This window comes from Thamnophis sirtalis, unplaced genomic scaffold (genome assembly GCF_051295495.1).
Source record: "Thamnophis sirtalis isolate CommonGarterSnake01/CBP01778 unplaced genomic scaffold, rThaSir2_p1.2 scaffold_8, whole genome shotgun sequence".
NCBI classification, from domain to species: domain Eukaryota; kingdom Metazoa; phylum Chordata; class Lepidosauria; order Squamata; family Natricidae; genus Thamnophis; species Thamnophis sirtalis.
Window position 1 is genome coordinate 72499590 of NW_028261388.1, and position 23051 is coordinate 72522640.

The window sequence follows — 23051 nt, forward strand, 5'->3', positions numbered from 1 at the left end:
CATCAGCGGCACCTCCGGCTTGACGTGGGAGACGCGTCAAGTTGAGCCGAACTGAAACGGGCTGCGCCGCTTCCCTCCCGGCAGCAGACGTGGAGCTCCACGCGCGGGTCTAGTCCGGCCTCGACTCCCAATTGACCGGGGAGCTCGGCTCACCTCTCTATGCGACGGGCGGACGGACATCGGCGGGCGCCACTTCTCGCCGGCCATGGGTAAGGGCGGGCAGGCGCTCAGGCGGGGGGTTGGAGGGAAGAGGAGGAGGAGGAAGAAGCGTTGCTCTTGGTGGGGAGGCAGCCGCAGGCGGAGGGGGATCCTCGGCCTCCTCGGTTCTAGGGACCTGGGACCAGCCGCTAGAAAAGGATGCCGGCTCTCCTGACTGGCAAGGCGCACTTTCAGCCGCGGTAGGAAGTAGGGAGGCGCTCCTGCCTCCAGAAGTGGAGAGGGGGAGGCATGCGGAGTAGAGTGCCCGCGGGCGGCAGTAACCTTCGTAGATGGTTTCGATGAGAAATCCGTTTCAAGTAGAGAATTGTCCCTGTAGAACTTCCCTGATTCTCCCAGGAACTCCAATTCCGTGGAAAACCCTCTCCTGGCCTAGAGATTTCAATTAGCCAATTGTAATTCCATTTGCTGTCTCAGGTTTACTCATCTAAGTTGGGCCTTTTTCTTTTAAACAGTAAAAAATAATATAAATCTGTAGATTGCACATAACCCTCATATGACCATTATAACAATTTATCATATTGCATGATATCATTTCAGAATTATTTAAGATGCAGGCATATTTCAAAATAAGAACATAATGTGCTTGCCATCTGACCAATTAAATATATTCTAAATATATTTAGTTCATACGGTGCTAGATATTGTGGGTAAATTGTTTTCCACAAATCTTTTTTTTTAAATTTGCAGTCAAAAGCAGCTTAAAAGATCGCCCGTTTATTTGGCTATTCAGATATTTCCAATTTTGTTGTCTTGAAGGAGCTCTGTCCTTTTATTTCAACCTATTAAGGAATCATATATATATATATTTCTGATTATCTTTCAATGATAGGAATTCATTTCTATATTTCAGATGTAATCATTTTCCGCAGGTGACCGTAGGTTAATATCATTGAACCCTAACCCTAACCAATTGATATCATTGGCTTTGGTTAACATCACAGATTTGAAATTTCTCATGAGGATTCATTATATTAAACTATCAGGTTAATATTTACACACACGTATTTTGTACACCCGCTTAGTAAAATCCTCCAATGAATGGACTAAAGTGCTGGAGAACCTATTGGTGTGAAGGCAGCAGATGTACCTGAATTGATATAGGAAAGTATTCTGGCATTCCTTGTAAAATGAACTTTGTTGAGAGGATGCCAGAATTTAAGCGATAAGTTCAAATTAAAAAGTAATTATATATAAACTTTTGGAAAGACATGTTTGGGAATAGGACATATTCTAGCCAATGGTCAGATGTAACATTTAAACTATATTGCCCTGTTCTTTAAAAGGAATAGCCAGAGAATTCCATGAGTTACACCTTATATAAATTAGCGCACGAATACACAGACATACACACTCCATGAGTTACATCATATATGTAACCACACCGCTATATTATAAGGTGTAACTAATGGAATATGTATCTATCTATGCTAATTCAGATAACTGATTGTTCAGTCCATTCCCGTAGTCCTAGGCGAGTCTCTAGATCCGTTCGCTGAACCTAGGCGTAGTAAGAGCCCCCGGCGCCCTCCTCCCCATCTCTCTCGGCCCACCGTCCCCCTGCAGCGCTGCCTCCTTCCCTCCCCTCGGCCGCGAGCCCTTAGTCAGCTCCCGCTCCCCTTCTTTTTCCGGCTCTTTCCAGAGCAAACCTACGGCGAAGTGAACCAACTCGGCGGCGTCTTTGTCAACGGGAGGCCGCTGCCCAACGCCATCCGCCTGCGGATCGTGGAGCTGGCCCAGCTCGGCATCCGACCCTGCGACATCAGCCGGCAGCTGCGGGTGTCTCACGGCTGCGTGAGCAAGATTTTAGCCCGGTACAACGAGACCGGCTCCATCCTGCCCGGCGCCATCGGCGGGAGCAAACCCCGCGTCACCACCCCCAACGTGGTGAAGCACATCCGAGACTACAAGCAGGGCGACCCGGGGATCTTCGCCTGGGAGATTCGGGACCGCTTGCTGGCCGACGGCGTCTGCGACAAGTACAACGTGCCTTCCGTGAGCTCCATTAGCCGGATCCTGAGGAACAAGATCGGCAGCCTTTCGCAGCCCGGCGCGCCCTACGACGCGAGTGGTGGCAGCGGCGGCGGCACCAGCAAACAATCTGCCCCGCAGCCGGCCTTACCCTACAACCACATCTACCAGTACCCTTACCCCAGCGCCGTCTCAGCCTCCGGCACTAAGATGGGCAGCCACGCCGGAGGAGCTCCCGTCTCCGCGGCCCACGTCAACCTCCCCCGCTCCTGGCCTTCCGCGCACTCGGTCAGCAACATCCTAGGCATCCGCACCTTCATGGAGCAAAGCGGTGAGTGGACTTGACCCGACCGTCCGGGGGCCTCCGGGTAGGAAACGGGGCTCCAGGTAGAAGCAGCCCTTCCAGCAGCCGAAAGGACAGAGTTGCTGTCTCTGTCAGGCTCATTAATACCCGCCAAGAGTTGCTGTCTCTATCAGGCTCATTAATACCCGCCATCAGTTTGCGTGGCGATTTATAGACTGCAAAAGAAAAGCAATCCCTGATTTGCAGAGTTATGATTTAGGGGAGGTAAAACGACTACTTTCCAGGGTAGATCTGTTTTGTGAATGTATTTTCAATTTAAAAAAGAGGATTTTATAGAAATCTGGGATATCCTTATTTCGTTTTCTTGCTTTCATTTTATATTTAGATCCCGCGGCTCTGAAAATACTGTTTATTACTATAAACAATGTGTGTTTCTATTTGTCTTATACATGTGCACAATTCCCAGCTATGAGTTTATTCCCAACGATGTGGTGGCTAATTATTTAATTCAACTCCTGAAAATCCCACCAAGGCTGTATATTTATCACTCATAGAAACTTAAGTGTCACTTATAAGGCAAATGAAATTTACTCAAGAAATTTGAGGAATAGCTCTGATTAATATTATGTTTTCCTAGAGCATGCCCACAGGCCATGCATACTGTGAAGCCTTTATTCTAAGTTCATAGGTTTTATTATAAGACATCAATCACCACTGCAGGCAGAAGAAAAGATCTGGCTTATAACTAAGAGACATTTCAAGTGCATCTGACTTCACGTTTTTGTAATTCTCAGGAAGTCTTAACAAATCAGTTTTGAATATATTCATTCTAAAATAAGCCAGCATTAGACACGATTATATTTTATATATTTCTTAGTAGTTTTGTTATTCATTTCTGCTCTAAACAAAATTATGTATGCCTTTGATATGCACACCAAATTTAAGAACATCTTTTACTTAGTTTGCCCTTAAGAAAAACTGGGCAGCTTGCAATGACCGGCTTCTCCAGGCCATTCTAAAAGACAGCCCTTTATGTGTCTGTGTTGCTTCCCCCATAAGAGGACATCTTCCCTGGGCCAAGCAGGCCTGGTGTGGAAGATGATCCAGTCCTCTATAAGAGCTTCAAAATCAAGAAGGGCTTCATAAGTGGCTCTCACACCACATCTTCATAGTTGCTCCTTGCTTAATGCCTCATTGCTTCCTGGGAGCTTTTGCTGCTGTTATAACAACCTGGAAGGACAAAATTCAGCAGACAGAACTCTGGCTGCTGTTGCAAAAAAGGCCTGGACATCTTGAACTTCTTATGAAAAAATGTGGAAAATATTTTCGTAGCGATGAGAGATTGCCAACCACAAACTCCGAGCCCTTACACTCCCCTCTCCCTTTAGAAAAATAGAAAGAAAAGAAAAAAGTGGTCTCAAGAAACAAATTCATATCACAATTATTTTCTGAAAGATCAAATATCTGACAGAGGATTTCTTTTCCACTTCTTATACTGTGACTTGTCTTTCAGTTGTTTTACATTCCATATTTCTGTCTTCTCGTGGATTCTACAATTGCTGAGATCCCAATTATCCACAAACTCTTTCTTAAAGAGAGGAGGCTGCTCTTCTATTTTTAGACTGTAGTTTTATCTACATTGTTTTGTTACTAGGAAACCTTAAGTTGCCATTTAATTTAATTTAATTGTTGAGTTTGTGAAGGAGAAAATGTTCCACTTTGCGGCTCCAAAATGAAACCAGTGAGAGACGCTTGAAAGTTCTTTACAACTCAATAACCCATCTTTTAATAGATAATTGTGAAATGTTTTCAAAAGTGCCATCCATGTTTTAGATTGCAGATTCTCAGGTATCCTTATTCATGCCCCAAGGGCTAATCAATAAATAAAGATACTAGAGATTATAGCATCAGCTCTTTGATTCTGGTATTCCCAGTAGTATCTGGATGTGTTGCAATTAGTTCCATCGTCCTCAGCCAGAGCAATAAAAGAAAATCAATTTAATGGACATATTCACATGGCTTAGCCTTAGTTTGCAAAGAAAGAAAGAAAGAAAGAAAGAAAGAAAGAAAGAAAGAAAGAAAGAAAGACAGACAGACAGACAGACAGACAGAAAGAAAGAAAGAAAGAAAGAAAGAAAGAAAGAAAGGTTAGACAGTACCAGTTTCTCCTATAAATTAATTCTAACTATGCCGAAACTCTATTTAAAAGATGCCAAACACAGACTCCTTCCCAATTTCACTCCAAAAGCACTTGGATATTTCTGATCTTTGTATCTAATTCACTATAATCCTGTCTTCCATTTATAACACTCTCTTGAGAGTCTTCTAAATGATATGAGAGCCAAAAACCCTGGTTCATGTAATGAAATAGGCATGGAGATGGATAAGTATGTTTTAAATGAAATGCTGGCCAAAGCTGTTTCCAGTTTTAACTGTCTCCTCTCTCATTTTCAACCTTGAGTTTTACCTACTGTGCAGATCTGATTCAATATTGTAGTTTAGTCATAAGACATTTGTGACCCTAAGTGTCTTCTGAAAGTTCAGTTTCCTCTCCATCCACTGATGTGTTTTCTTGAAATGCTTCCCACCCAAACAGAATCTGCAGTGATGCTGGGAATTAGTCTTTCATAAATAAATCTGTTTTGAATTTATTGCTAGCTTCTTATACAAGGCTAGGGCATTGCAGTGTGGGCAAAATAAAAACCCTTCTTATACAAATCTTTTAGCCTTAGGGAACATTAAACCCTTTAGCTTCAGGGAAAATTGAGAAGGGAAGCAAACACTGGGGGGGGGGGGTGTGGAGTAGGGTGGAGGGAAGGAAGAGATCACCATTGAACCACCTTCCAGTTCTCTAATAAAGCAAAGGCTTGATGTTATCTTTTCCTCTGCAATTTGGCATGAGATTCCCCTTTACCTGCATCCTTAAAAAGCCCACATCACTCTGATTTGATGTGAGGCTAAGACAATGTCCCTGGAGCCTAATGGGTTATTTTCATTGACCTCTAGAGACTTCATAGAGCTTAACAGAGATCTCTGAAAAGGTGAGTTATCATCCAGGAAGTAGGTGTGGGATTCACGTAAGGGAGCCTTGGGACAGGCCATCACTTTTCTGGCTGCTAATATATCCCCCAATCTCTCCCACCTTAGGTGTCCTAGCTGGGACAGATGGTTCTGCCTATCCTCCCAAACTCGAAGACTGGCCAAGTGTGAATAGAACCACCTTCCCTTCCGCCGGGCATGGGGTCAATGCACTTGACAAATCAGCAGCAGAAGCAGACATTAAATATCCCCAGGTAACAGTCCAGCCCCTTGGGAATTCAATAGCAGGAAGGGCTGCACAGGGCTGTGTCTGTGGCCAGGAAGTGGGGGTGGGGGGGTGGGGAAGGAAAAAGGAGAAGCAAAGCAGGGATTATCCTGCAAGATCTGTATCGTATAGGAAAACTATGTTTCTGAAATAGCAGTAAAGTTATCGAGCCAAGATTCCGGGAAACGAAACAAGTTGTGATGAGATGGACCCCCCCACAAGATTATTCTAATCTAGTTCTCCTTTTAATGCAAACTCATATTAGGGACTGGCACGCCGATGGCACCAGGTTGAAGTGGAGGGAATGGAGCCCTGCTTGATTTCTGTCCTTACACCCAGAACATGCACAGCGTTGTCCCTCAAGGGCTGCTGGCTGCTTTCAAAAAGCAATGGGCGAGGGGCCCAACAGACTAATTTCACCTGCTTTGAATTGAAATTATATGTATGTACTTAATGCGATTACAGCAATGATTACTCCTAATACCAGGTATCAGATTAAAAACATTGTAAATTATAGTCTGGCAAGCATTGAGGCCTCTGCTTGGTAAGCCAAGGGGGGGAATGAAACAGGCACACTCCTACAGCAGCTTCTGGTTGTTGTTATTGATATATTTATCTTTGTAATTTCATAAAACTTACCCTTTTTTGGGGGGATAATAATCTATATATTTCCATGCACCAGCTTCCGTGATTATTCAAACTGAGATCATGAACTGCATGAACTGAGATCAAGAATGACTAGTGCAGGTTTTTCGCATTCCTCTTCAATTTAATTTCATTCTCTAGATCCTTATTTGGAAGCGAAGTGAACTTGAAAAGATAATTTAATTTACTTCCCCATTCCTGTAATTAGAATCAGAACAGGAATGGCAAATCCATGCTGAAGTATGACCTCTCTTCCTAAAGCTCCCCATTTTTCCACATGGATTTTTTCCCCCCTTTGCAGCCCCCTCCTGGGCTCTCGGCTGTGAGTCCTTTCCTGTCCCCTTGTGCATATCCATCATCAAACCAACCTGGCGTTTATGGAGGGCCCGGAGGAAGCTACCTAAGTCCATCTCATCACCACTGGCAGACCCAAGGTAACCCCTTGGCTCATCACCACGGGCCTGGAGTAGCTGTTCATGGTACAGAGCTGGCTTCCACTGTGGCTTTCAAACATCTCTCCAGAGAAGGTAAGCAAGGATGAAAGGGAGGCACAGCTATCTTGGGCAGTGCCAAAAGAGGGGTTAAAAAGACTTTATGTTCTACTGTATGTTCAAGTCCCCTGTATTTCCTATGCTTATCATTCATTTTGGTGGTTATGAATTTCTTAGAATGTGCGTGGTCAGTCTTGAAAACTACTTCCAAGATGTAGCTTTTATGTATGCATAAAGTATCATTCAGTAACATTCTAAAAGAGATACTGCATTGGTCTACACAAAGTATTATTCATTGGAGGCCAATCAGATAATCAGTTAGCAAGTACCGAGTAAAGGATGGCAGGTGAGAGTCTTTTTTTTTAAAGTGTATTTTGAAAATGTTCCATACTTTTAATTTCATTGAAATACAGTCTGATTTCAGCAAACAAGCAAACCTCTGTGATTCCTTGTCAATTATTGTTATCCTCACCAGAAAGAACTTCTTTCTGTTGAAAGTGCTGTTACTATTCAGTTATCAGAAGTTAAATAATTATTGGAGGTGCTTTCTGGCTGGGAAAAGAAATCTCATCCTACCTAAATATTTTCTTATCCCTTGCACAGAGCTACGTCTCTTTTTTTTCCCTTTTCTTTTTAAAAACAGCTACACCTTTATTTGCCTTACAATTATTATGCAATAGTCACTAGCTGCGTGTGGTCCTTTTTAGGGTATTAGATTGAAGTGTCATTTAGGCTGCAAGATAATTGACAATGATTGATGACACTGAAATGAGGTGTCCTGCACATGTGAAAGTAGTCTCTAAGACTTTGGAAACAGGAACATAAAAAGGAATATAAAAAACATTGTTGCCTGAGCAAAGATTGGGTTGTGTTCTAGGGCTCTTGCCTTTCAGATAGTATATAAAGTATTTGTAAGCGTAAGTATTTGTCCCAGTCGAAATGAAGGTCATATATCTCTTAATGTTTCTATTACAGTAATTTGGACTGTATGGTGCAAATCTAAGCATGATTCTACATAGCAAAGTCTGTATATTATTTCTTACATTTTCTAAGGCTAATGCTCTTGACCTAAAGAATAAGGCAACTGTTTTAATACATTAACACACATTAACACATTAATACACTAAGAGCATATTTGGAAACAAAATACAATAAAATCATTCCTTGCTCTATATGTACAATTTCGAATTTATTTTGGACTTTTAAATATATTTTAGAAAGTCAAATAGAAAGACCTTTTAACTCAAAAGAAAGACACACACTCTTCCCTTCCTCACCTGACTATAATTGTCAGTTGCTTATACAAAAGAGAAGCAGTCTAGCAAAAACTTCAGTCTTCTAGTCATTCCTAAACATTAGTCCCTTAAAATGTATTGAGCATTGGAGCATTTATTTCATATTTATTTATGGAGATCATGAAAGAAAAATAAATAGCTGGAGAATATACATCTTTTCACAAATACAATAATTAATTGATTTAAAAAATAATAATTTCAATATACAGAAGTTTATTGTTTTCATGGAAACAAATCCACCATTAATCTTAACAAAGCGAGATATATTTTCTAGAGCAATAAAAATATCAAGATTTTAGTCAATACTATTAAAGTCTCCGTTGCCAATAAACTAAGAGAACGTTTTAAAAATCTTTGAATTAGAATAAACAATAAATTTATTTTTAAAATCTGAGCATGTTAGATATTACTTTGTTGTTTTATGGATCTTTCCTTCCTGTATGCTTCTTTTCCTTCTCTTCCATGTTCATAGGTTCAGTTTATCTTTTTCTGCATACTTATGAGGAAGTAAATCCCACTGAACGACGTATTTTCAAATAGTTCTGCTTTGAATTCTGTGTTAGCTTTTCTTGACTAATATTTCTACCTCACTGACCCAGTTTGCGCATTCACTGAATTATAAAAGTGCTTTTGATTTGAGTGCAAGTTTCACCCTATTCACAAGGAGGTAATCTTCATTTGGAAGGAAGGTTGCGTTAGTAACATTTACTTGAGTATTTCACATATTTGTGAATTTTCAATTTCTTGATTTGTTTGGAGGAGGAAAAAGCATAATTGATTAACTAACTTGACTAATTAACTAATCAAACTAACATTTTTACCTAAAATGTTAATACTGAAATGTTCTTTGAAAGGTGTCTTTGAAATGTTCAAAATTGAGCTTTTTTTAATGGCATGGTCCATGTGGTTTTGGAAATTAATAGAAATCAACTTTTTTTAATGGCATGGTCCATGTGGTTTTGGAAATTAATAGAAATCAACTATTTTAAAAGAAAATGTGGTCCATTTTCCCTTTCTTGTTCTCCTGTAATATATATATATTTTAAAAAAATCAGCCTTATACAAATTATCCACGGGATCTTGGTGGATAACTTTCGTGCATTTTTCCTGCTATAAGGATATCTTCTTCATTTTAAAGTGTCCTTCCTCACCTGTAGAAATCTAGTAGGTGCCACAAACAGTTTGGTATTTCCAGTAAGCCTTGTTTCCTTACTGCTGGTAAATGTTGAAGCAGGGTAGACTTAGGGGTGGGACATTGAGCTGAAGGAAGTGCCAAGTTAAATGAGGTTGCTCTATGTTGACTTGAGTTTACTTATGCCCACTGACTTCAGTAAACAAAGGTTTTCACAAGCAGTGAAGACTCTTTGATTTAACCTAAATGCCTCCTAGTTGTTTGGGGATTAGATAGGAAGATGAACTTCCATAAACTCAAAGCATGTTTCTTTTTAAGCTTCCAATTGGTATCATCTGTTCTAGATAAAGCTCAGTGGAAAACGTATTTATTTTGCTGGGCTTTGCAATTTGCACAATCCACGAAACTTGGCAAGGCTACAAAACTGCTTGCGGGGAAGCTCTGATGCCAGTCTTGGAGGATACTGCTATGCCAGGCTGCTGTTTTATTTGAAAGGCTTCCACGATGCAATATGTACAAAATCAATGAAGTGCCATTTGTTTTTAAACGGAGCCAGCAGAAACAATTTAATAAATCAAGCCTAATATCAATTATGCCCTAAGACATGAGGAAAACAGAAAAAAATCTGATAAAAGGGTCTGCCATTTATTACCTCACTTCAGTCATTGAGTTTTGGGCATTAGTCTTTGCCCTATAACACTTTCTGAATAGGGACTTATCCTATAGGTCTTGGAAATTCTAAAGCAATATAAAGTTGGTCCAGAATGCAGCCGCGCGAGCGATATTGGATGTACCTAGGTACACCCATGTTACACCCATCCTCCGTGAGCTGCACTGGCTCCCCATTGGTCTCCGGATGCGCTTCAAGGTGCTAGTCGTTACTTTTAAAGCCCTACATGGTTTAGGACCTGGCTACCTGAGAGACTGCCTCCTGCCACTTACCTCCCAACGACCAACAAGATCGCACAGATTGGGCCTCCTCTGGGTGCCGTCGACCGGACAATGCTGGCTGGCGGCTCCCCGGGGGAGGGCCTTCTCTGTAGCTGCGCTGGCCCTATGGAACGATCTACCCGTAGAGATCCGGACCCTTACCACTCTCCCGGCCTTCCGTAAAGCCACCAAGACCTGGCTGTTCCGGCAGGCCTGGGGCTGTTGATCAATATCCAGCCCCACTTTGTCAGAATGGATGATGTGGAATTTTAATAATTGTATCTTTTATTTTAATTTTTAAATGCTTTTTTTTATCATGCCTGTAAGCCGCCCAGAGTCCCAAGGGAGTGGGCGGCATACAAATTTCAATAAATTGAAATTGAAATATTGTGAAATCTATACATATAACACTGAAGATTCTTATGCAATTTTTTTTAATGATCCACTATAATTTTCCAGATTACCTCTGTTGGAATGTACCTTTCAAGTACAGGAAGTCCTCAGTTTACAACAGTTCATTAGTGACCGTTTGAAGTTACAACAGCAACGAAAAAAGTGACACATGGCTATTTTTCACTCTTAGGTCCACTACAGCATCCTCAGAGTTTTGTGATCAAAATTCAGACTCTTGACAACTGACACATATTTATTACAGTTGCAATGTCAGTGGTTCACTTAACAACTGTGGCAAGAAAGGTCACAAAATGGGACAAAATTCACTGAACAAGTGTCTTGCTTAACAACGGGAATTTTGGGCTCAGTTGTGGTCATAAGTCAAAGACTACCCATATTGACCAACTGTAAAGCTAACAATGCATTTAAATTAAAACCATCCACTCCCTTTGTCCTATAAAACTTAAAGTGAAAGTAAATTCCAACCAATACGGAAACTGCACTTACTTGCTTTAATGCCAAGGAGAGCCGCTACTGAGATCTGTGCTGGTGTGAATACAGAATAACAGAGTTGGAAGGGACCTTGGAGGTCTTCCAGTCCTACCCCCTGCCCAATTTTTGTTCTACAATTAGCCTAAGGATGAATCAAGACAGTGTTAAATCTGTTCCTACACTCTGGACATCCGTTCTTGACTTGAGGAGTGCTCTCCTATATTACTACCAGTTAAGTTGCCTAATTTAAATAGATGAGATATTCAAGACCAAAGAGCTTTTCTCTGCCCTATTATCTGTAATCTTAGATTACAGATCCCAAGAACCACCATACACCATAAAAGAGCTTCTAGTGCTGATTTAGCTTATTTAAGAGTTGCAGAATGGCAAATGTCTAGATGTATGCAAATCACCTTCATTGAACAAATTAACGTCATGTGTCTCATAATTTTTGCAATTTTTGGATGTTGCAATCCTTTAAACAGCCTAAAAGTTTTTAAAACCCTTTTTTACATATGTTGAGATTTGTTTAAACAATTGGGATCTCCCCACCTACCTCCTTACTTTTTATCTTATTCTGGGTATATCTATACTCCTACTAGACTACCATACATTTCAGAGTATAAGACGCACTGGAGTATAAGATGCACCAAGGGTTTGAAGAGGCATTTTTTTTTAAAAAAAGTAGGTAGGTAGATAAAGGGATAGAGAGGAAGAGAAAGAGAGAGAAATATAGTAGGTAGGTAGGGAGGGAGAGAGAGTAGTTAGGTAGGTAGGTAGATAAAGGGATAGAGAGAAATAGAAAGAGATAGAGAAATACAGTAGATAGGGAGAGAGAGAGAATAGGTAGGTAGGTAGGTAAATAGAGGGAGGGAGAGAGGGAGGGAGAGAGGGAGAGGAAGCGAGAGAGAGAGAAATACAGTAGGTAGGTAGGTAGGGAGAGAGAGAGAGAGTAGGTAGGTAGGTAGGTGTATTTATCCATGTGCTGGAGAAGGAAATCGCCAACAATCTGCAGCACCTAAGACTTTGTTTCTGCTGGCACAGCACTTGATCAATGTAATTCTCATCAATCAGAGCTTTCCAAAAGGGAAAAAAAAGTTTTTGCATTCTGCAAACCTCCCAAAAACGGGCCCATTTTTAAAAAAAAAGGAAAAAAAAGGCATGAATAGCCTTGGGGGGCTTGCAGAGTGCTCAGGGGGAGGGGAGCAAAAAACAACCTGTTTTTTGTGAAGACGGGCCTGTTTTTCATCAAAAAAATTGCATGCCTAACCTTATGGAGGCTTATAGAGTGCTGCTGGGGGCTGGGGTGGGGTGGGCAAAAACCAGACCATTTTTTGCTCATTTCTGCCCTCCCCAGCCCTCAGCTCTCTGAAAGCCTCCATAAGGGTATGCACAGCCATTTTGGTGAACGGGGAGAGGCTTCGGGAGGCAAAAAATGCTGTGTTTGGTGTATAAGACGCACCCAGATTTTCAGCCTTTTTTTTTGAGGAAAAAAGGTGCGTCTTATACTCCGAAAAATATGGTACATATCTCCAGCCACCACACTTAAGACACTTGCCAAATCCTCCTCTGCTTATGCATTCAGGGACTTAGTCTTGGCAATGATGATGCTCCACTTTTTCTAAGCAGTAGGGTCATTAGATGTCACCATTGCTTGCCTGCTTACCTGCCCATGAATGCCATTTCAATGAGGTCCAATTGAAATACCCTGCAGCCTCTATTTCACTTGGAACTCCACAGTAGGACCAAGCTGAGGACTTGTACTTGTTCCTGGAAAGGCAACCTTTCTGTCACAAATCAGAACTTTTCATAAACTATCCATTTTGCCCACATAAATCACCAATGACAGCAGGGGCCATATAGATTTTTTGAAAGCACCAAATATCATCATCTCACAGAATGAATCTCCTTGAAGCAAAAAGCAGTTGCCATGGATGTAGTCCCAATTCCAAATTAATGTGATATATAAACTCTGAAGCAGTGGTGGCTTTCAAAAATTGTTCGAACCTACTCTGTGGGTGTGGCCTCCTTTGTGGGAGTAGCTTGCTGCCCATGTGACCGGATGGGAGTGGCGTGCCGCCCATGTGACTGGATATGAAGATGCCGACAACACTTGTCAGAACCATCTTAAATTACCTCACACACAGCGCTGGCATGCATAAGAATATGATGTAAACTTGTTTTTTAAAAGGCATCTTTGGTTTGCGTTAAAACAACTTCAATACATGCAATGTTCTGATTGCACCACAAACGCAGTCGTCATCCTTACCTTTCACAGAGGCACTGAGTTTTATAAATATGAGCATAATAGTGTAGAATAATCATATCCAAGGACCAGTGGTGGGTTTCACAAAAATTTTTGGAACCTCTTCTGTAGGTGTGGCCTGCTTTCCGGGTCCACTGGTGGAACCTCTTCTAACCGGTTCGGTAGATTTGACGAACCGGTTCTACCGAATAGGTGCGAACTGGTAGGAACCCACCTCTGCTCTGAAGGCAATCAGGATTCAGTTACTGATCAAAAGTGATGTTTGATCACAGACTGTTCATTAATATACAATAAATAACATAGGAAGAACCCAATCCCAGAAAAGCTTAGAAAAGCTTTGCATGACAAAAATTTGTATCCTCAGTTGTCAATAGTAATAGCAGAGAAGTCATTTTGCTTATCTGGTGGGCTTTCCTAGGAAGTAAGCTGCTTCCTAAAACTTTGCTAAGATTTTCCCATTTCAGATTGGGTTGATAATTCCCCAGTTAGAAATGCATCACCCCAAAGCACAATGCTTGCTGCCAAAAATAGCATTATTTAAGGAGGAAAGATTCAACCACTGTGTAGCTAAACATTTCTGTATATTGGGGGGAACTGGGACTTTGCAATCTGACTTAATGATTCATTTACAGGACCATCCTTCTGGTGTCTTTTGAAACCTAATATGCTTCGTGTTGCCTATCCATTACTGAATTTTAGCCAGTAAAACCAAGGCTATGCACCCCATACTGATTGAATAAATGGTGACCCTTCTACAATTTAATGATGCATACTGTCATGTATAGAATTGAAGCTGCAAAAACCTGAAGCTCTTCTCCTGTTTTCATCCCTTGCATTTCTGTTATACCTGGTGACATCTCCTTCTAATGTTGGGGGCAAAGGACAGCTCTTTCAGTCTCAGTCTTCCAAATTCCCATAGTGCTACCAGGACTTCCTTTGGCTTCAATTTATCTAATCTCCTTATATGTCCTATCCGTGACCCGACAAAAGCGCGAACGTCATAAGCGCGCCGACAAAACTGCAGCGCTAAAACTGCGATGTCAAAAGCGCGCCGACAACAGCGCGCCGACAACAGCACGCTGACAGAAGCGCGATTTAAGTTAAGGTAAGGTTTAGGGTTAGGTTTAGGGTTAGGTTTAGGGTTAGGTTTAGGGTTAGGTTTAGGGTTAGGTTACAGCGCGCTTCTGTCGGCGCGCTGTTGTCGGCGCGCTTCAGGGCTCATTCGTCACGCGGTTTTGTCGGCGCGGTTTTGTCACCGCGGTTTAGTCAGGCGTGCTTTTGTCGTTCACGCATTTGTGGTGGAACCGTCCTATCTACTTACAAAGTTCTATCTAGATATGTTCTATCTGCAGTTATAATCTGAAATATTATCTGGCTATCACATCAGTTTGATATATTGGTAGGCACATCAGCCCTCTGTCACTACCAAAATTGGAAACAATTTATGGAAAGTGAATCCCTCAAACCATTCTACTGTCCATTGGGTAGCATCGAAGTAAGACCCAACTCTCGCGTTTCAGGAATTAACAAACTACCTCAAAGTGTGTCTATAAATCTATCTATAGGGTCCTTTTCTTTTCTAATTAAAAGTCAAATCAGCCACCAACCAAGTGAATGCAGCGGATAATTGAAGCACTGTGCTATTGGTTTCTATAAGCGGAAAATATCCAAGTAATATTTGGTATTATGATTTAGTGTCTTGCAAATGGACCATTCCAGCATTGTCCTAATGCAGCTAAAACTGTAAGCTCATAAAACTGTAGTTAAAAATGGTAAATAAAACAATAACTATCCGAGAATACTGCTTTCTCCTAATAAAATTCTAACCCCATTAATGTATACAATTAAAAAAATTCTAAACTTCTTGTCCACAATGCAGCAGAGACCTTAGTACAGTTTTTTGACTAATAAAGGCACATCCCAGTGTAAATGTCACTATCAGCAAATAATTTTTACCTTGTAGGAGTATCTGTCCACTTTTATCTTCCCAGATATTTGCACTCATTCATAGCTATGCAATATCAGGGTCCAACATGATTAAGGGACTGAAGCTTAAACAAACGATTGAGGGAAGTAGGTATGGTTAGTCTCAGTGACGTGCGGTGAGGTTTATGGCTGGTGAGGCACTGACACAGGGGTTTCAATTTTTTTTAGACTTGTGGACTTCAATTCCCAGAATTCCACAGCCAGGCATGCTCAGTTCCGATTTAAAGTGACAGCATTTTTTCTCCTTTGCAAAATAAGTTTTCCTTCATTCTTTTTCTTCTCCCTCTCTCCCTCCCTCCCCCTCTCTCAAACAGACACACGCACACAGAGAAGTTGGATCCCTCTCTCACTCACTCACTCTCAAACAAACACAAACACAGAAGTTGGATTGGATATATTTTCCAATGGCTTGAAAGCAGCTCCTCTGCCATACCCCCTCCCCCTGCTGACTTCTGATCCCAGCCTTTGATTGCAGGTGGAGCCACATTGCCTTTTCAAACTTGTAATCAGTGAAGCTGGGCTTATATACTTTTATCCAGCTGTGTGTGTGTGCGTGTGTGTGTGCATTTGAAAAGGCAACGTGGCTCTGCATGCAATCAAACTTTTTGAATTCCTCCCCCATCCCCACATAGGCACCATTTCCAGCTGTTTCAGAGAGGATTTCAACTCTGCTCTTGCCTGCCATCATGAAAAGAAAAAAAAATGTAAAAGGAAAAAGGCAAGAGCTGAGGTCAGGCTGAGCTAGTTGCTCCCAGAGCCTCTAAAAAGCCTCTAAAAATGCCCTCTACAGGAGGCAGGAGGATGGCATGCCTCATCTACATAATGAATTTTTTGGCTTTTAACCCTTGCTTAACTCTGCTTGAGTGATCATAAAGTCAGACTAAATGAAGCACCTCGTTCTCCTGACGCCCCCTGTAGAGGGCACTTTTATAGAGGCTTTTTTACACGGTTAAGCACTAAGCAGAGTCATCCACAGTGACTCTGGCAGCAACTAGCTCAGCCTTTTTCCTTTTACATTTTCTTTTCTTTTCATGATGACATTGGTTAGGCTCTGCCTCCCCTGCCTGCACGTCCCTAATTAGTCTAATGAAGAGACAGAGTAGGGAAGGTATGATAGCAGTATTTTAGTACTTGAGGGGCTCTGACAGAGAAGACGGGGTTGACGTGTTCTCCAAAGTACCTGAGGGCAGGACAAGAAGTAACAGAAGGAAGATTACCGAAGGGTGATCCAACCTAGAATGACAGTGGGAACAATTGATAAGTGGAATGGCTTATCTCCAGGAGTTGTGGGTGCTCCATCACTGGAGGTTTTCAAGATTTGCCTGGTATGGTCTAGGGCACAGTTGGCGAACCTTTTTGGCACCAAGTGCCAAAACGGGAGCGCGTCCACGTGCCAGAAACCAGAAGAGCAGCTGCCCAGTGCACATGCGCGTGCACGGTGGATGCTCTTCCAGTTTCTGGTGTGTGCATGCGCACTGCAACCTGGTGTTCCGGTGTGCATGCACACACAAAAACCAAACGGCTGGTGTGCATGCCTGCGTTGGTAACTGGAAGATCATATTCTTGGCATGCGCATGCGGACCAGGTGGCTGCTCTTCCGGTTTCTAGCACTCCCGCACAAATGAAGACCAGCTGGCCAGTGCACCGGAACCTGGAAGAGCAACAGGCAGCGGCTTGCTTGCCCGGAGAGATAGATGGTTCTGCATGCCACTTCCGGTACACGTGACCTAGGTTCGCCATCACAGGTATGGGCTCTTCTGCTTGAGCAGGGGGTTGGATTAGAAGACTTTCAAGGTCTCATTACAGCTCTATCACTTTATGTTCTATGTCCTGCTTTAAATATCCCTCATGGTTACATTCCCCTTTTATCCCGGTAGAATGAAATACATAGGGGAAACTGTCCCCTACTGTACATCTCTGTGCACTGCTGCCACTCCAAATCATTTCTTCCTTGGAATGTTGGGATTCTAAATAAATTCAAAAGTAGGATTGGCCTGACTTCTTGTGTTGACAATTGTGTTAAGTCTTGCCTTGATTTGTTTTCCTTCCTTTCTATCAATTGAATACTTACATTGCCTCTAATCCATATACAAGTAGCTTTTAAGGGTGTGGTCCAGCTGAGAATTAAATAGTTTATTCATAAAGGAACACATGTGACATTGGCAAAACTACTTTAAACTCTTGATATAATTCAGAGATGAGAATGTGTATTCAGGGGCTTAAGCAAAAAGGGCACTTTTTATTCAAAGTTAATTCTACACAAATCTTTTTCCAGCTCACCTTCTTTTTGCCTCTTTTTTCAAGAAAAAAAAATCTTGAAAGGAAAGACCATGCAGGAAAATGGGATTTCCAACAAGCCCTTTAGTTATTTAATAGAATAATGAGAATATGTCAGCTTAGTTTTAAATCAGTTTATCGTTGTACGTCATTATAGCATTTGAGAAGATAATAAAGCCACATTGACCGGTTTATATGATCTCATTTAATACATTTGCACGAAAGTAAAATTCATTAATTGAAGCATTTTTCCTTGCTTTTTATGTGAACAGTTGATAACAGTTCAGATCTGGTTTGTTACTGCCTATCTTACATACATGTGTGTGTGTATGTATGTATGCATGTACACACATACATGTAGTGTGTGTGTGTGTGTGTGTGTATATATATGGTATGCCCAAGTGTGACCTTCCTCCCACACTTGGGCATACCAGGGGTTGTGACTTTAAGTATATACCTCCCACCCTGGCTGGCTGATAAAAGGAGTCGTTCTCTGTAGCTCAAATGGTTAACTCCCTGCCTGGGAAGGCAATAGAGCACAGGTTCGAATCCCAGTAAGGATATGGCTAGCTGATGAGAGCTAAATAGCTTGAAATAGATCTATACTAGTCTTCCTTTATTTATTTATCAGCACAAATAAAAACATATATATATATATATATATATATATATATATATATATATATATATATATATATATATATATATATATATATATATATATATATATATATATATATATATATATAAGAAACACAAATATAACAAAGGCAACAGTAAAAATATTGGGTTTCTGTCGTGATGGACTCTTGTGATGAGCCGATTGACAGATGATGGAAGCGGTTAGCTTCCTCCCATAGTTGGGGCTTACCAGGGGTTGTAAAAATCTAGTAGATACCTTTCACCCTGGCTTCGCTGATAACGGATAAGAGCCTGTGGCCTAATGGCTAAGATCTCTGCCTAGTATGTAATATAGCCCAGGTTCAAATCCCAGTAAGGGTATGGCTAGCTGATGAGAGCTAAATAGCTTGAAATAGATCTATACTAGTCTCACTTTATTTATTTATCAGCACAAATTAAAAAAAACACAAATATAACAAAGGCAACAGTAAAAATATTGGGTTTCTGTCGTGATGGACTCTTGTGACGAGCCGATTGACAGATGATGGAAGCGGTTAGCTTCCTCCCATAGTTGGGGCTTACCAGGGGTTGTAAAAATCTAGTGTGTGTGTGTGTGTGTGTGTGTGTGTATGTATGTGTGTGTGTGTGTGTGTGTGTTTGTGTGTGTGTGTTTGTGTGTGTATAAAACTCCCAGTCTATTCTGTAGCCATGGTATTTCTTGCTAGTTTCCCATCCAAATATTAACCAAATCCCACCCAGTTTAGTTGTTTCAGATCATCAGAGTTTGACTAGATGCTGCCATCTCGCTAGGATAAAATAATTAATTTTACAAGGATGTGAGATTAGGAAGTTAGAGAAAAAAATATATTTTAGTTTATTTCTTAATTGCAAAGTTCTGTCAGGAAGGTGGGAAGTACACTTGATGCGTGGGAATGGGTTGTCTTTCCACCATAGAGTGCAAGGTCTCAATCTTCCAATAGATGAAGCCAGCATAAGCCAAGCCATCCTTCAGTTCCAAAGTCTTATGACAATATTACACGAGAAGCAGAATATTCCCTCTGTGACAGAACTGTGAAACAAGTTCCCTGCTGACTTTGGTCTTTTCTGACAGATATATGGGTCCAGGCTGAAACTTTAGTGAGCTATTGGAAAAAACAGTATTTAAACACTAAGTATGCACTCATTACATGCCTGCTTTTAATGTAGGAAATGAGTAAAAGAAGTTATAGTAATGACTCACTTGAAACAAGCTCACAGAATTAGCAGATCTCATTTCAAAGTAATTAATTTTAGGATGAATGCTGGAGGATTTAAAAAATCAAGCATAGAAGCATAACGCATCATTAGTGCATCTACTCAGTTTTACAAATAGGGGGAAAAAAACATTCCTCGGATAAGAGATATTAAAGTCATCTGAGGGACAGCTAGATGGTACCTCAAAGAAGTTCTGATTCTGTTCTTCACGTCTTATCTTCTTTCATCCTCCTTTTTCTGACATTACTTCTAACCTGTAAGGCATAACCCAAATAATTTATTAAATATACATTAATAAACATTTTACAACATAATAAAAGCTTCAGTTCAGGCCAGGAGTAATAAAATCCTAATAAACCCACTTCCGTAGGGATAAGAATAAACTCAGGACAAAGACTCATTAAACAGAACTAGAATTATTTCAGGTGAGTCAGAAAAGAAAAAAGACAAAGATATAAAGATGTAAAATTGGAGGAATGTTTTGATGGGACAGATTTCGGTTTCCCATCCAAATATTAACCAAATCCCAGCCAGCTTCGCTCTGAAAGTGAAGTTAATATTATTCTCAAATACTCTGTGGGACACAAAGGACAAACATTAGCTTTCTTTCAAATGAGGGAAGAGCCTTCTTCCATGGGAGTTTGGATCCCAGCCCCAATTTTTCTGAATTTCCTTTATTTATCATACATATTCTGATGGTTCTGGATTCCTAGCTAAGCAATTATTTTCTTTGAACATGCATGCTTAGTCTTGGTCAACTGCTTCCAAATAGTGGGTTGTATGTGTGAATAAACTATCTGAGCAAATACTCTAAAAGAGATACTGTATCAGTTTACACAAAGGATTACTCATTCCATGCCCATCAGTTCTCAAGGGCTGAGAAAAGGATGGCAGGTGAAGCACAGCTTTTAAAATTGTCCTAGTTGTCCCTTGAACTGCTCCAGAGTTTAATTTTCACTGAATTTTCCAAAGAGCAAACCTGGCCATACATAATGGAGAGTAGTATCTTTTTAACAGCGATATTTCTTTGATTATTTTTTACTATGAATAAAGGTGGAGTAGAAATAAAAAAAAGTTCAAGATTATTTCCTCAGTGGACCAATTGTATGTACATTTTTTATTAAATCCCATTGAACTCAACGGAAGAAATAATTTTACTTTTTTTTAACGGGGGGTGGGGGGGTGGGCAGATCTTCTCACTGAGGTGGTAAACCTGCTTTGCCATTCCAGACTAGCTATGGAACACTTTTCCAAATAAAGCATTTTTAACAAAAAGAAACAACAACAATACAGCTACAGGCGTGGATAGGAAAACTAGCACAGCAGGGGGAAAAGCTAGGCGGTGAGCTATAGTTCCCACATGCAGGGACTTGTCTCGTATGAAAGGGAGCAATCGGCAGTCAGAGATGGTACAGGCACCGGTTCGTATGGACTAGAGTGGTTTCCAACCTTGGCAACTTTAAGACTTGTGGATTTGTGGACTTGTGGACTTGAACTCCCAGAGTTGAAGTTGGCTGAGCAAAGCTGGCTGAGGAACTTTGGGAGTTGAAGTCCACAGGTCTTAAAGTTGCCAAGGTTGGAGACCACTGGACTAGACATATGCCATGAGTAACCCCAACAGGTTTGGTGACCTTGATTTCCCCCCCCCCCCCCCCACGAGAAACCCCGTCGAGTGCTGCGGTAGAGGCTGGTTGGCTCCTGGCAAGGAAGCGCGGGGTCAACCCACGTGCCTTCATCTCTTTCTTTGCTCCTTCTTGCAGCTGGAGACAGAAAACAGGCCACCGGTTCCGGCAGCAAAGCGCCCACAGACGTCCTCTCCAGCATCCACGGACTCTCGGTCCCTGCCTCCTCGTCCTAGGAAGAGAAAGGCGAGAAACAGAAGACGTCGGAGAAGGTTCTTCTTTCTCCCAGAGGCCGGGCTTAAATAGGGAAAGGAGGACCTGCTGCAGCCTATCCAGAGGCGCGCCGATGGGGCGGCCTCCATTGTGTTTTCTCACGGAGCCTCCTCGCCCAAAGAAACGTGGAGGAATGGGTCCCCTGCGCGTTGCCTTCTTCTCTGCGCAGGCCGGGGAAGCGCCAGAACCAACGCGTCGGTTTACCTCTTGCTGGGGAGAAATCGAGGAAGGACATATATATATTTGATTTACGCAGCCGAGAGTGACCCAAGGAGACCGTGCGCGGTTTTGATGGTGGAGCGTGATGGACGAACTCGTTTAGATGATGGACGGTGTTTTTTTGGTCTAAGCAACAGATAGAACAAGACCAAAAGACAGATTTTAAGTCCCAGCCTTCCCATTGAGCGGTTCTTTGGGCCTGTAATGTACTTCGGGTCTAGAAAACGGTTGGTTGGATGTATAAGTTGTTGCTGCGTTTTTGACTTCACTGACAGCAAAAGTGCATTTTGCGTTTCAAGACACGTTACCACTGAAACACTTTCTTGTCTCAGCTACCCCCCCAAAAATAAACATTTTTTTTAAAAAAAGAACCAGCTAGATATTTTCATTCTAGGAGTCTTTTTTCTTAAATGAAAAGAGCTACAAATCCCATCTCATTGCACTCTTATTTTAAAAAGGCCTTCAAGATTAAATTCTACAAAACCGAAAGGAGGTTTGTCAGTTGGCCAATATAGCTTGTGAACAATGGTTCCAATTCCTTCTAATTTAATCGTGAAAAGTTTTAGAACTGACATGAAAAGTTTCAGTAATTGGCTGTATGTCACATTACACAAACAAATTAATTAACCTGAGCTGGCAAATGAAAAGGACATTGCTCAAACTATTAGCATAGCCTTTCCCTTCCCTTCATATTTCCAAAATGTTTTCCTTGAACAGGTTTCAGAAGACTTCTGTCCAATGTTCCACTCTGCTAAAGTCCTGTTTTGCCGGCATAGACATGCTGCTAATTTCTAATGCAAAATGGCAACTCGGTAACAATCTTAGCTGATTTTATATTTTTGTAACAAACCAATAAAATATGAATAACAATCTTCCTTGTGTTCTGTCTGTCTGTGTGTGTGTGTTGGGGGATGATGTCTCCTTAAATGTTGCCACTAAATGTCTCTACAGCCAAATCCTAACCATGTTTACTCAGCACCGCAGTAAACTCAGATGACTTCAGTAGGATTTTCAAATAGCTGGAACATACTCAAATATTTTAAATCTGCCAGAACTTCAAATTTTATGACTCAGAACTTGAAGCACAACATGTGAATATGAAGTGTACAGTTTTATTTCAAAAACAGCTTAGCATTATTGACAAACTTCATTTACCTGGATAGCCATCAATTGTAACATTCAATAACCAGTTATATATTACCAAAAACACAACTGTGTTAATTAACTAATACTATTAGATATTAAATATAGGAATATATTTAAATATATATTCAAATAAATGAAATATAACTCTCACTTTTAAAAGTACTTAAATATCAGATGTAAATTCGTATAGGCTGATCTTCACAGATAAAAACTG

At 41.1% G+C, this 23051-nt stretch overlaps 1 protein-coding gene across 1 annotated transcript; it reads left to right on the plus strand.

Annotated features, from left to right (window-relative positions):
- Positions 1–205: 205 nt before the first annotated feature.
- On the plus strand, positions 206–22538 carry PAX1 (paired box 1). Its single transcript, XM_087722140.1, has 5 exons — positions 206–209; positions 1859–2518; positions 5639–5784; positions 6742–6967; positions 21338–22538. The coding sequence occupies exons 1-5, from the start codon at positions 206–208 to the stop codon at positions 21433–21435; spliced, it is 1134 nt and encodes a 377-aa protein (XP_087578266.1). The 3' UTR covers positions 21436–22538.
- The last annotated feature ends 513 nt before the right edge of the window (positions 22539–23051 follow it).